We start from the raw sequence: 14,717 nt of genomic DNA on the forward strand, positions 1-14,717 counted from the left end.
ATATGATTTTGATATTTGTTCACAATTTATTGTGATTTTTCAAATTGTGATTGTGTGGTTGTAGTAGAATATACCCGAGATCATATCAGAATTTCATTTATTTTCTGATCATTTTAGTATCGGAGGCAATCCGTAAAAAAGGTATGCTCCTTTATCTTGTTATATTATATTAGCATGTAAGGTAACGTGGTACAATTATTGCCCCGATACAAATCGAGCCCATGTGTACGTTACTATTTACTGACAGTTGTTTTTTACACTGTAGTGGCTTCCTAGGTGGTAATTGTACCATGTTACCTTATAATTAGAGTAGGGGAAGAGCGGACAGAAGAAGTTGGAAGGTAAAGGCAGCTTGAATGGTTTAGATGTTACCTTACTAGAGTATTGGGAGAAGGGCGGGAAGAAGGAGCTAGGTAGTAACCGGAGCTTGTGGTGCGGTTAGTTTTCGCTCATGTTAGATGCATGCTGTCTACAGAAAAAAAAGTTGGGGAAACACCTGATAGGCTTATATTCCATGGGAACTGCGCAAATATGTTGAGTATTCGACCATCTTTCTTTATTTGAGGAAACCGTGTTTTACCATAGCTTTAAGGGCAGAGAAATGAAATCGTTTTAAAGGGGGGCTATAGGTAGGAGCAGGGGGTTACATTGGCCATCTTCAGGTGACTAATATACTCAGTAACATCACTGAGACATGTTAGATTAAACACTAAATATATTCCTCATACAAGCGTGAGTAGTTTCGACGTCCTGGTGAAATACGAGAGACCCTGGCCTATTGGCGACTTCGTGTAACTTTATTTTGCCTTCTTAGCTGCTTTTAGAGGGTTTTTTCCATTTCAACAATTATCGCATTAGTGCCCCAGGTTGATACATGTACATGTACGCATATATAGTTTTTTTTGAATGAAAATATCGAAATCTACATGTACATCGTTCTTTACAAATACTGCCGGTGTAACAGTAACAAATGCCCCCATGGAAAAAGTGTCCGGGCCTATTGTATTCTGCAATATGGTTCTATAGAGACCCTGACCGTCAATAGCTCAGAGATTGAAGCGCATAATAGAATCCTTTGTTTCCCGGGCATTGTAGCCTAGGATATTTTAAACTTCTACACCGGGAGAAAAACGAACTTCACCCGAGTATACGGAGAGAAGGAACTACAAGACGGTCCAATAAAGTTTTCGAATTAATAACACAATACTCGAACAGTTCTTCTTGAATCTTTGATCACATAAAAACATGATTTTGCCCCGATACAAATCGAGCCCATGAATCAACGAAAAATATCGGGGTTTTATGCCTGTACACAGCCCGACTCATCATAAACGATCGAAACAATAATGATACAAGATATATATCAATTGTGGGAAAATACTGACAGCGACGCGCTATTTGTTCGTATTGTATACACAATGGGTGATATGAATAAAGACTAGCAAATGCTTTTATCTAAAACTCCATGTACATTTACACTAGGCCTTTCTGTACAGAATTGAAGTAAAAGAATTTGCTAGTCTTTATTCATATCACCCGATGTCTCATAAAATATACTAAAATCATGAAAACTTGGATGTCACTTTAATCAGACTTTGGCTAGTGTAAGGTGCTTTGAACACACCAACAACGGAAGTTATTTTAGGCTCAGCGACCAACTGCATTGTATAGTGGTCAGACATTTTCAAGTTAAATGTTTTTACATGTGTAGTATCATGTACAAACACATTTTAAATTGAACACGTTGGTCCAAGGCCGATATTCCAAAAAACAAAGTTTTTTTAGCTTCTAAAAAGCGTTAAGGGTTTTTGCAGCCAACGCAAATATTTAGAGGTTTGTCAGAGAATTAGAGACAAATTTAACCCCGAGAGGTTTTTGAGTTGTGAAACACCTCAAAAGTTCGTCATTTCCCACACAGACCTTTATCTACGTACGGGGTGCATATTTGTGTCGGCTGAAAACCCCTATAAAGTTCGATAAAATCTTAATTAATTCATCTATTTATTTTGGTATCATCGATGGTCCTATGGTGTCTGCTAAAAGTGCATTTCACCGCATTAAAGTGAAGCCCGATAGCCTGAGTACCGTCCTATCCTTCCAGAATGTCATCACTGTTTATTGATGTTATTTGTTCACGAGATATAGACCATTATACTAGCGCGTTGAACAATATCATGAAAGATTGATAACTCGACGCAATAGTTGCTACACTCTGACTCTCGGGAAGCGAAGATGGTGCTTCATCACGCAAGTACGGGGTGTCGCAAACAGAATACGGCCATCAGGCTACATGTAAAAGCAATTTTGACGAATATTCGGCAGATACTGCCGGTGTAACAGTAACAAATGCCCCCCTGGAAAAAGTGTCCGGCCCTATTGTATTCTGCTATATGGTTCTATACAGACCCTGACCGTCAATAGCTCAGAGATTGAAGCACATAAATAGAATCCTTTGTTTCCCGGGCATTCTATCTTAGGACATTTTAAACTTCTACACCGGCTTTAATGGTGAAGGCTCTTATTGTCTTGGAAGGTGGTGCAAAATACTACCAGTCATATATTTTTAAACTTATATAATTCGAATCTTGATCATGACTCGGCACATTGGTAGATTTTATTGTACACACAATGATAAAATTGAATGATATCATGAACAATTTACAACTCGTTCCAATAGTAGCTGGCTTTGGCTGTCGGGAATTATAACGATGGCACTTAAATCATACGAGTACAGAATGTGACCACCCCCTTGTCGTTCCTTTGGGCCTCTTTTAGCACCTTATTGTCCTATAGCCTTTTGTTTTGTTTTGTCCTTTAACGAGAGTGTAGCCACACTACGGACGTAGCGCATTCGGAAATGTCCCTCTATCGGTTTAAAGGGTTACTCGAGCTGGAGTAACAATTACATGTTTTGTGAGCTCATGTCTGATTTGGAGTTCAAGAAAATGCTGTGAAAGGACTGTTATTGTGATATCCGAGTAGGTAGTTTAGTGTTTTCAACTTTTACTTTCTTTACACATTGAAAAAAACATGCGGCAGATGTCTTCATGGGTAAAAATGAATATTAAGGACTAACGTCAATTTCCTCTAATGCAACTTTATAGCAATCGACAAAAGATTATCTGACTGGCGAACAATTGTCTCATTGCCAGGAAATGAAAATGTCGGGTTATGTTAATCTCTCCCGCGTAGGAACATGTGGCGCATTTCATGAACAAACATTTTGAATCTAAAGAGACAAATTCTTGACACAAGAGGAGCTGACTTTGTTCCTTACAACGCCTCTAGTACTAGCAAGTTGCTACCATATTGAAAAGCGGATCAGTATAGAAAAGGAAAAAAGTCGATTTGCAAAGAGGCTACCGCATCACCACTAAGCCCGCGAAAGTGATTGTTGCCCTACGCTGCATTTATAGTCCTCCATAAAATCACCAGAAAGTGTCAGGTTTTTTTATAGCGATCATATTTTGTTATTTATTGATAAAATAATACTTTTTATGAGAGAAAGTGGCACTATTTCGGCCTGAATATTACTTACAGCCTGAATTAGTGACGCAATATATGACGTAGGATTATCACACACCTGAATCTCAGGATGCCTATATCCAAGATGGCGGTAATTGATTAATTGCAGTGTCTGACATTTTTTTATTTCGGCACGGTGCGAGTTTGAAAGAGACATAGCCTGGACTGTGGATTAACCAGGCCTGTGTATTTCCATAGAAATTGTTAAATGACTTCATCCGCCTATTTTCATTGGAAAAGCTGGACATTGAACCTAGTTTTTTTATAAGAGTTGATGTGATTGGACACTTACCTTCAGTTCACAAAACTCATAAATGATCAGTTAAATGGGATTTTGCACGACCAACATACATTCCTCGGGCGGCGAAAATGAACCTTCTCATTTCCTGTTTATAAGTCCGGCGCATATCAGTTAGCGAGATACGGCCTGATGAACATGCGGACAATACGGCCTGCAATAGGGTTCCATTCAGAAACTCGCGTACTTGTATGAATTGATGCATCAATTGTTATGATACCGATGGAGGCGTTGCTCGTACGAAGTTCGCTTCAATGCCGAAATATTTGTTTCACTACAGAATACTCATTTTAGAAAATAAACAAAACTGGTGTAGAACTGGTTAGTGCATATAAGCCGTTCCGCATGTACATCCATTGCAATCCAAGTACGCAATGTGCATAACCTCATCTATATTGTCGTTTTTTTATAGGAAGTGACTATTTGGCAAGCCCGGCTCACCAAACAGCGCCTTTTTTCTGCCCTAGATGGAGAGCCGAACTCATGCATATTCAACCATCCAGGAGCTCATTATCATTCGTGGCAACACGGTCAGCAACACTGGAGTTACAGTGAAACGCCTTTAGAAATGCACACTAATGCATTTAACATGCTTATCAGTTAAATCACGTTTATGACTTTTTTGTAGATCCATACAGTCATGTACATGTACATGCTTCTTCATGGATTATTGACCAAAACCCGAGTTTAGTAACAGAAATTGAATCGAGAGCGGGAAGTCGGCCATTGTTAAATATGCGCATATAAATTCGAATATGACGTCACTGCTCTCTGATTGGCCAACATGTTGTAACATCTCCGGCTCGCCAAAGAGGGTAGTATTTTTGCCCTGTTTGGCAAGCCCGGCTTGCCGAACTTTTTAGTGCTGTTTGGCAAGCGGCTCTCCAAACAGGACAAAAAAGGATGCCTGTTCGGCGAGCGGCTTGCCAAATAGACCCGGCCTTTTTTATAATGCATAACTGCATGTACACACCGACAGTGGTATCAGCTCTCTACATTGTCAGTACATATTATTAATACACACTATTCTCCCGGATATAAAACTAATATGTTACCAGCCCATGAATACACTTATGATAATTTTGCATAGTTTGACTTATCAGGAAAACGCATGTACATACAGGCAATGTGCGTTTCACTAGCTTCTTTTTTAATCATTTAAGTTAGAATGGGGTTATTGTAACCCCGGTTTATTTGTAGCCGCTGCATTGTTTGATGCATGAGGATATCAATCAAAGTCATAGGCAGGGGCTACGATTACCCCATTCTACCTTACATGGAAGGCACAATTCCAAGTTTAAGCTTGCCGGGCTACATTAGTGTGGACTCGATCAGCAAGTAGATTGCAAGTCACATATAGTTCCCCTATCGATTGACTTCTAAGGCCGCGTTATGTCTAATTCTCTCTTCCCTCTCTTCTGCCTTCCTCCTTCCCAACAGCCCGCCCGCCCGTCCCTCGCCGACACTTATCTCATCGACAAGGAAACTGCTATCGTCGCTTAACTATCTCGTTTATTACCAACACCATGTGTCAGACTTAACATTACATTTACCTTCTGTTTCAAATAAGGTATGACAAATGCCTTGGCTCGGCACATTATCGCTCTTCAAGTTAATTGAGTAGACTGTAATGATCTATAATCATTCATTTTACAGTGTAATTTAGTGAAGGGATCGATAAAACATCGATAGCTTTTCGGCATGGTATTTGAGTAGGAAATAGTTCTTGGTGCTTATAAGGCAGCTGTAGCACGGCATGTCAGCGCAAGGGATAGTTTGAGTGTGTTGGCGTACTGGTCAAAGAGACCGCGACTCCCAACAGCAAAGGGTAGACTGTCAGACAAGGGTCCTCGTTTTGTGAGTCGTCGCCATTTCGGGGAGTTGTTGCGCCGATTTGGACAAATTTCGTGAAGTGACTTTGCGATGACCATTCCTGCAACCAACCAAGACATATCACCCAGTCGCCAGCAACCACTGCCACTGATAGCAATTATGTCCCTTGCCCTTCGAAATAAAAATGTGAAAGGTAGAATCTAAGTTAACATTAAATATTTTACGTTTTAGCACTAGTGATATATGAACTAACTGGTTTTGCGAAGGAGTTCAAATTTTCCTCCTCTGTATTGCAATGTCATTTTTGCCTGTTTATTACGGTATGTTCAGCTCTCCGTCGGTCAGCATACAGTCTATCGCTTGCATTATTGATGTACTTTTAAATTGCTTTCAGGCACCAGGGACTAAGTAACTTTGTTATAGTTTGAAATGACTGCGAGCTGTCCAATCATTGAGAATTACGACTGACTAAGACGTTCATTACACGTGTACATGTACATCACTCCGAAATTAATGTTGAACGGACAAGCACAGATGCAGGGGTGGTGCGTTCGAAAGCTGAGAAATTGAATGTTGCAACGTGTCTGACGTTACATATGACGTCACAAAACACTCGATTAGTCACGTGATGGACGTTCCTTTGGGGACTTTGAATCACCTCCGGAATCAGCACTGCGGTCGTCAAAAGTTTACACAAAATTTCCGCATGTCGCACCCGGTTAGGTTAGCCATGAAACCCCAAAGTATTCAGAGCCCGCCAGTTCAACACAAATTTGGCTACTAACGCTGGCGTTCACTTAACTTTTTGGGTTATCTTTTTCAGTTAAGCCCCTAGACATTGTTAGACTAATTAGCGCCAAGTTAAGTTAATGATGGCGTTAGCGACAAAATTTGTTTTGAACCGGTGTGACAGCGGATATAGTCCCCCTGGAGTCATAGTCCGGTAGCATTGTATTTGGCCAATTAAGCAGCATGATCTATTGTACCGCTAACCCTAACCAAAACATTTAGCAATGCGGGCTATTGTTACACGGACAATCAGCCCTAGGACTACTATCCCTTGCACACCGGGCTCTCATGAATGTACACCAGTTAAAGGGTATTTCGGACGGTCAGCGTTTCAGCCTCTTTTTTACGTTTCACCGCCCGAGAAAATGTGCTTCCTCACTTGCTGTTTAAAAGTCTGGCGCAGATCAGTTAATTTGATTAGGCCTGATTGACATGTGCAAAATAGCTCACACAATATGATTCCATTCAGAAACTCGCGTGAGACTTGATGATGCATCGGTTGTTCTGGTACCGACTGTGCGCGGGAAGGGCATATTGTATTGCTCGTTCAAGATTCGCTCTAAGTAATTTGGTACGCATTATGACTACATACTTTGATGGCAATAGATATGATGGTTGATTAACCCTCATTAGCAAACTAAATGCTAAGACGGCAGATTATTGGCAACCATCAATATACATGTAGATGATACAGAGATACTCGTCAGCATTAAGTGAACGGGATACACGAAGGAATGAGTAATCAATATCTATAACATACTAGCAGCCAGGCCATGCACATGTAGTCCCCATAAAGTCAGAAGTCAAATAAAGCAAATGGTGTAGAATATCGATAGACTGGTACACTTTAAAACCTCTCTATTATGGGTATTCGTGGGACTGACGCATGCTGTCCTGATTGGGAAGTGTCCAGATTTCAGAGGTCAAATTGCGTAAAATCAACCAATTTGGGACCAAAACCAATGTCCCTAGAGAGGCTGTCCTGCCAAAAGAGGTGTCTGCTATCAAGGCTTAGGGAGGTGTTACTGTACGTATCTATACACCTATCCTAGTTGTATGCTGATAATTGACCAGGTATTCTTGCTTCGCCTGCACAGACAATCTCGGCCAACAGGACAGAAAAACGATTTTCGAGACATGATTGACGGAGAACATTGCTAAAGGTTGTAGTTTAGTGTGTAAATACATTCTTCAAATTGACCTTAATATTTGTCGATGTAAGTTTGGCAAAATTCAGAAAACTTACACAGGACTGACTGTGACGTCATTAGCCCACTTATGGGCGGATGATACCGGTCCCAGCAACTTTGAGAAGCAACAGAATGCTCGGAGTTAGTCCAGATCGGTCGCTGCGCTTTAAGTGCGGTTTTCCGCGTTTTGATTAAATCTAATTAATACGACCATAAGCAGTAATAGTGTTCGAAATGTAAGCTTACATTCAAAAGTATGTTGGCTTAACCCTGCTTTTGATAGAGTAAAATTTAAACTGTTAATCGAAGCAAGCTCATGAATGTATTCGTAATGTATGAGGCGAAAATTGATCTGTCTCATGTGGTAAATGCAAATTTCAGACCTAATTTTCTTAATCAAGTCGAATTCAATGAATATTTAATTTAGAAACGAGTCTTCTGGGCTTTTGTTATATATACACTTATCGGTAAATAGCGTGTACAGGCGCGGATCCAGGATTATAGGAAGGGGGGGGGGGGGTGCAACCTTTGTGAAAAGGGACTGTATGTACTGGCGATGCCCCTACACTGCCAAAAGTGCATAGCTGCGTTTTTCTGCCATCTGCACTGGAATGTGTTGCCATGTACTTCCTAGTTGCAAAAAAGATTGTTTTTTACTGAAAACATTTGTACTGTGGCCAACATTTTATTTGACCACACTGTATTAAAACATTTTGGCCTGAGATATCAGATATCTGTTCATGTGGTAAGCTTACATGTATATGAAATCTAATTTAACAACTGCTCTAGCATATAATATAGTCCCGACGTTCAAGTGGAAAGCCTCCTGGCAGCTCTTTCACATAAGAAATCGAATGTTAATTTTTTTTACTTCCGATTTTTGAGGTTTTGGATGAAATATTTCATTTTCTATTCAAAATCACAAAAAATTAAAGTATAATTTTCTTAAGATGGAGTACAGGTAGGTATGAAGGGTTTGGATGATGGGTAGCTAGGTTATGGAACCCCATCATCTGCCATTATGTATTTGTTACACGTTTTCGTTTGATTTTAACCATCGTCCTATCGTAGAATCCCAGTTTGATCCAATATTCATATTTCAATTACAGTTCCTGCTCCGATGAATTTTACAGGTAATTTAACGATACAGGTTTAAAATTTCGACCATTTTACATTTTTAAAAAGTTTCAAACAATGCATACACTGCATGACACGGTACTGAAAAATGGAAAAAAAACTTTCCCCGGACAAATAATATCATGATCGCTTTCGTAAAAAATATAGCTTCTTCGTAAAAGAGTTGTTGTATTGTAATTACAAGGCGGTATTGGCTTACAAAGTTCGTACGTAATCAATTCTCGATGAAATTCGGAATCATTTGAAACGCATTCTTTCCAAAAAGCAACTCGATTGAAATTACAAATATTCTAATTCAGAGTCGGGTTGGCAGCGTTCAATTGCCGATAAAACCAAGAATGAGGACCAGTGTTTATCTGATTCTTGATAAAACCAAGAATTAGGACCAGTGTTTATCTGATTCTTGATAAAACCAAGAATTATGACCAGTGTTTATTTGATTCTTGATAAAACCAAGAATAATTGAAGGACCAGTGTTTATCTGATTCTTGATAAAACCAAGAATAACGACCAACGTTTATCTGATCCTTGATAAAAGAAAGATTAAGGATCAGTGTTTGTTTGATTCTTGATAAAACCAAGAATAATTGAAGGACCAGTGTTTATCTGATTCTTGATAAAACCAAGAATTAATAAAACCCGGCCTTTGTTTAGTCGTGATAAACTACTGATAACATGCAACAAGCTCTGCATTTCTTTAAAATTTGCAAAAAGTTAAATACTTCTGACACATTTATGGTAATTTTTCTAGATTTTATTCACTTGCATATCTTTATATTATCTCCACGACTTTGTCTATTTACCCTACTTTGGTAACAACAATTCTGTACATTTCATCGTCGTGGCGTATTACTGGCAAATATGGTCGACGTAAGCACTACCTGGCATGGATTTTTTGTGTGAAATTTACTACACTCTAAACATACAAGTAGAATAACTTGGAATGTGATAAACTACATGAGACACTTTCGATATTATCGTCTCGTTTACTTTTTTTTACTTCGGCAGTTTTCTGGACAGTGAAGGGTTAAAGACAGTCAAAGTAGTATGTGTCGTTGTTAACCCTGCACGACCCAGAAAAAGTGTGTTCATCTTAAAATCATGAGTGTAAGAATTTCTGGTGTAGAAGTAGAAAGTGTCCCCTGGAAAAAGCGTTTGGCCCAAAGTTGTATTCTGGACAGATCATGGTAACAATCTATATACTATAGAGGCTATGATCGACAAAAGATATTGAAGCGTATAATAGAATCCATTGTTACCCGGACATTCTATCCCAGGATGTTTTCAACTTCTACACCGGCCTGTAAACATGCTAAAAGCTCATACGACTAAGTTTGCCGGTGATAACCAAAATTCTCCATGATTGCGGTGGCAGAAACATTTTGTTATATTGTTCACATCCTTCGATCTTCCGTCACATTTGATATCTAATTTTTATCCTACAATTCCCTTTGGAATTATTGACCAATTTTGACAGATCTTTAGTCATTCGAACATCATTCAGCTCACCTCTTTTCAGACTGAACAACGGAAGTCCTTCGAATTCATTGGTGGGGCAAAGATGCGGTTATACACAATTCTAATCGAGGTTTCCTGTACCATTCGACCAGGCGAAAATAAAAACTTTATTCTCGGCTTTTAATTTCCACGTCAGAAAGTGGGGATGAGCGTCATATTTTACGACAATTCCAATTTGGGGCCAGCCATGCCTACGGTTATAGGAATATAGTGACATATGAAAATGAGCGGGGACGAGAGTACCCCACCCCGATATTGAGATTTAGGTTCGGACGAGAAGTAAAGTAGTTTTGAATTGCTTTTACTGGCCTTATGTTTGGCCTCTGTGAACTTCATTTCAGCCGATCGTCTTGTCACTTAAACTACAGTAAAAGTTAGATTATCAATCTCCGTCGAAAAGTTCAGACTACAGTAAAAGTTAGATTCTCAATCTCCGCCGCAAAGTTCAGATGTCGCTCGCAGTTGAGACAATACCACTATGATTGATTTAAGCCTTTCAGTAGTTAATTTAATGCCAAATTTGTAAAAATCGCGTCTAATTGATAGGTCTGGAACCTCCAACCTATGAATGTTCAATTGTGGTCTCGTCTCAGTTGGTCGCCCTGTTGCTGTAAACAAACTAAACGCGATTGCAGCGCCCCAGTGGCAGAGGTCGGCATTACATTGCAAAGAAGCATCAGTCGCAGTTCTGTTCTAGATCCAACGGGGTGAACCTCGTTCTTCGTTAAATGACTGGTGTCCTCCATGCCGCGCACAAGATGTCATTTTCCCAGCGCATTTTTAAGAGAAGTCGGGGAGCAATGAAAATTTCCGATGTGACGCTAATGACCTGATCAGCTGCTCCTTGGGACGTAATCATACAATGTCACATTTTCGCTGAGATTATAGGATGTGTTTTAAATGATATTTAGATCTTTTAAAGATTATTCGGAAAACACCATCATGCCTATTCTGAAGTTTCTGGCCTGATTCCACGAGACCAGTTTCGCCATTTGCTTGCCGCTGAGGCAGAACTACATTTTGGTCCAACGGGTATTCTTTGGTTATGAAAATGATATTTGGTGGGGAGCGCATATATCATAAAATGATACCAATTGCATTAGCGGGCATACATGTACTTTCTGGTTACTAATATCACATAACCGCTGGAACCATGCGTAGTTTGGCCATGGCAACGACCAGTACAGGGAATCACCCTTTAAGTGATGTTTTCCAAATGCATAGAACACTAGCCCGTACAGAAAAAGTCTTGGCGCCACCTCTGAACTACGCTCAATCAACCAACTTACCGCTAATTCTCTGAACAGGTTCCTGCAGACCTGCTAGTGACCTGCATCAAACATTATAATCTCGCTGCTCTGGATCGGGCTTTACCACCGAGTGATGAAGGGACGGCCATTCGGACACTTCGTGAGAAAGGCCGTCGTGGAGCACTTAAACTACCGTTTTCAGTCTAGGTTTTCTCAATGGTTTTGGCGTCATGAAACTATACTTTTTGAATATGTTCTGAACCCACCCTGGATCTGGCATTCCAAAATGGCCGGCGAAATAAAAAATGGCGGCCAAGTATTCTCTGAAACCTTCTTTTGCCCCATAACTTTCGTTTTTTCTCCGAATGTTGCGTTGTTATGGCGGTGCGGGGAGGAGTGTCCTTAAAATAGATAAGGTGTATAATTATAACTATCTTTTCAGAAAAATGGAACGGATCGACAGAGATGGGGCTGTGGCGTGTGTGTGGCCAGAAAAATAATACGGAAACGGGAGAGCTCGAGCCGTACTCGTGCTGGAGAGAAACAAGATTCGGTAAGTTGGGTATATCGTATTTGAATCAGCGTAGCTTCTGTCGGCCATGCTAAATTAACCCAGTATTTGTATACATTCGATGCCGGTGAGGCTACAACCGATCTGTCGAAATGTGCCTCATTGTGAAATTATAGCGTGGTTGGTGGCTTAGTTCAGGTGTTCGCGCTGACGTTTCGGGGGATAGAGAGTTTTCGCAAATCCCCCCGAAACGCCAACGCGAACGCATATCCCATTGTTCGAGCTCCTGATCACGATGTCAAACAATGGGACAGGCGTTCGCGTTGACGTTTCGGGGGGCTTAGCGAAAACTCCGTACAGAATGTCCCGTCTCGGCAAATCCTATACATTGTACATGAGAGTCCCAGTTTATGGTGTCGTTATTGACAAACCTAAGGTATATTAGGCATGTTTGTCAACCAAAGCGCACAACGAAGTATGCAATGTTTTATTAACATACTGTAGGTATTTTAGACGATTTCTAATATCAATACGGTCCGAAGACCGATTTGAGAGTGTCGTGCCATAAACTCCCGGCATGAAATTATGGGAGTACGTCTTCGTACTTTTCGTCGTTCGTATGGATTGCGGATATCTAATATTGGCGCTGATTCTGGGATAGTTTTGTTACGTGTACGCTTTATTTGAAAATAGAAATTTACAATTTGTTAAGGCCCCCCCCCCCCTCCCGATTGGTCTTATTGGAAGTCGGACAGACGAATTGGGACATGCTATTCAAACGTTCAAAATAGACCCATGCCATCTGTGAAGGTTCAGCCACTTTTCAATTCAAAGCTTCGCGATTTATCGTTAGTCAGCCTCGCATATAGATTGGCGTTTTTCGCGTTGGTATCGGCCGACGCGAACGATCGAAGATTTCAGTCAATCTAACTGATCGAGTTCGTCGCGTGAAAACTAGATGGAAGCACAGCAGCTTTGCAACGAAAGGTTGCAGTCCGTCAAGCAAATCGATGAAGAAGTATAGTTCACAGAAACAGTTGGTAGAATGGTTGTGTATATTTTGTGATGCATCCTAGTGCTACACTCTATACGTCGACTCTATCATTGTATTCCTAAGACTCAATGTTTGGGAGCGCGTTGAGGAAGGAAGCTTGTCGCACCGTCCTTGATAGGCCTATCCCGAATACATCAGGGCAACATTCTTTAGATTTCCGGTGTAACGGATTCAGCGTTCCGCTGGAAAGTCTGTCCTGTGTAGTTTTATTTCATACTGCATCCAACTGGCTTGATCGTTGTACAACATGATTGATGTGTTGATACATTCCCTTTGAGAAAAACATTGCACAATTCAAGAAGAACGTAATGAGAATGCCTACGGTTGATCGGATGTTTTCTGGGATAGCCCGTATATAACTTCTTAATCCACAAGAAGTCATTCATAAAATGCCCATTCCCGCATACGTATTCGCACAGAAAATGTGTACACAATATCCTGCGGCCCGAGTTGGCAGCTGCAGTGCCAGATCTTGTTTTATACCAACCAATTATCGATCGTCTGGTGGAACGTGGTGTTGGTTTTAGATCGGCTGCTGTCCAACTGACCCGAATTACATAATCGATTTGGTTGCGTCTGATCAGATCAGTTGTACATTTGCCAAGAGTGGGATGAGCTTATACGCATACAGAACCAATAGAATCTGAAGGTTTGCTATGAAAGTGAGACATCCCTTGAGACCATGGTCTCAGACCATCCCGCGGCAATGCAGCCCGACCAAGAGTCAGGTCGAATCAACGATACCATTCGGAATACCAACAAATTGAGGCGAGCTTGTTGATAGGCCGACATCGCATTCATTGAGCAGAAGTGAGGCCAAATCGGAAATACAACACCAATCTGGCCGAACAGGGTTCTTGTTCAGCCGTGACTAGGGATTCTGAGTAGGATTGCTACAAACACCTTTCTAACACCTGGGGACTCAGATACACGTGTCTAACGTTATTCTACAGGATTAATTTGAAACCTACTCGTTCTTGACTGGATTGAAGGAAATATGCAGTCTCGTTTATAACACCATTAGGACTGTAGCAAACATGTGTTCACTTCTTCGATACAACACCATTTTGATCACATTGCTACAAAACTGCGTCTAAAGATTGTGAGGCCAAATCATGGAAGTATAGAAACGGATACAGATTTTCGCGCTAGAAGAACGAACGATAGAAAACTGTTTAAAGAAACTGACCATTTCCTGTGTCGCCTGAAAGGGATACGGGTAACATAGTGCCAATAGTCGGGTGAAACCCTGTGGTAATTACTGGGTTACTCATTCATTGTTCACGGGCTCATTCAGGAATTACTGTAGTAACATAGGAGATGCCCCCTCTGGATTTTCATGTACGGCCTCCATCGACCAAATACGCCAAAGGCCCAATCGAAGTGAGTGTTATCGAGGGAATGCTTTAGCCGCGATTAATGTTCTCTTGTAATCCCAGAGCCCTAACGCTGTGAGCATAGGCTGTAACAAGAAATATATACGGTGTACATGGTATTCTAGATAAGACTGGAAGTAAGGACTACCTAAAGTTATAGTCTTCATCATCGGATTACTGAAAGCTAGTAGTTTCGACAGTGATTAAAAATTAAGGGTACGCAGATAAGAGCTCCT

At 40.7% G+C, this 14,717-nt stretch overlaps 1 protein-coding gene across 4 annotated transcripts in view; it reads left to right on the top strand.

The window, feature by feature from the left end:
• The window catches only part of LOC135496627 (uncharacterized), a 53,460-nt gene that overhangs the window by 21,137 nt on the left and 17,606 nt on the right, over positions 1–14,717 (top strand). For 2 of the 4 annotated variants that reach the window (XM_064786043.1, XM_064786044.1), the window contains exons 3-4: positions 118–141; positions 11,983–12,093. In XM_064786043.1, coding sequence (XP_064642113.1) covers positions 118–141; positions 11,983–12,093 — 135 coding nt within the window. Of the gene's footprint in view, positions 1–117; positions 142–8,744; positions 8,769–11,982; positions 12,094–14,717 lie in introns of all 4 variants that reach the window. The other 2 variants (XM_064786045.1, XM_064786046.1) reach the window with 2 other exon arrangements.

Source organism: Lineus longissimus, chromosome 12 (genome assembly GCF_910592395.1).
Source record: "Lineus longissimus chromosome 12, tnLinLong1.2, whole genome shotgun sequence".
Lineage (NCBI taxonomy): Eukaryota > Metazoa > Nemertea > Pilidiophora > Heteronemertea > Lineidae > Lineus > Lineus longissimus.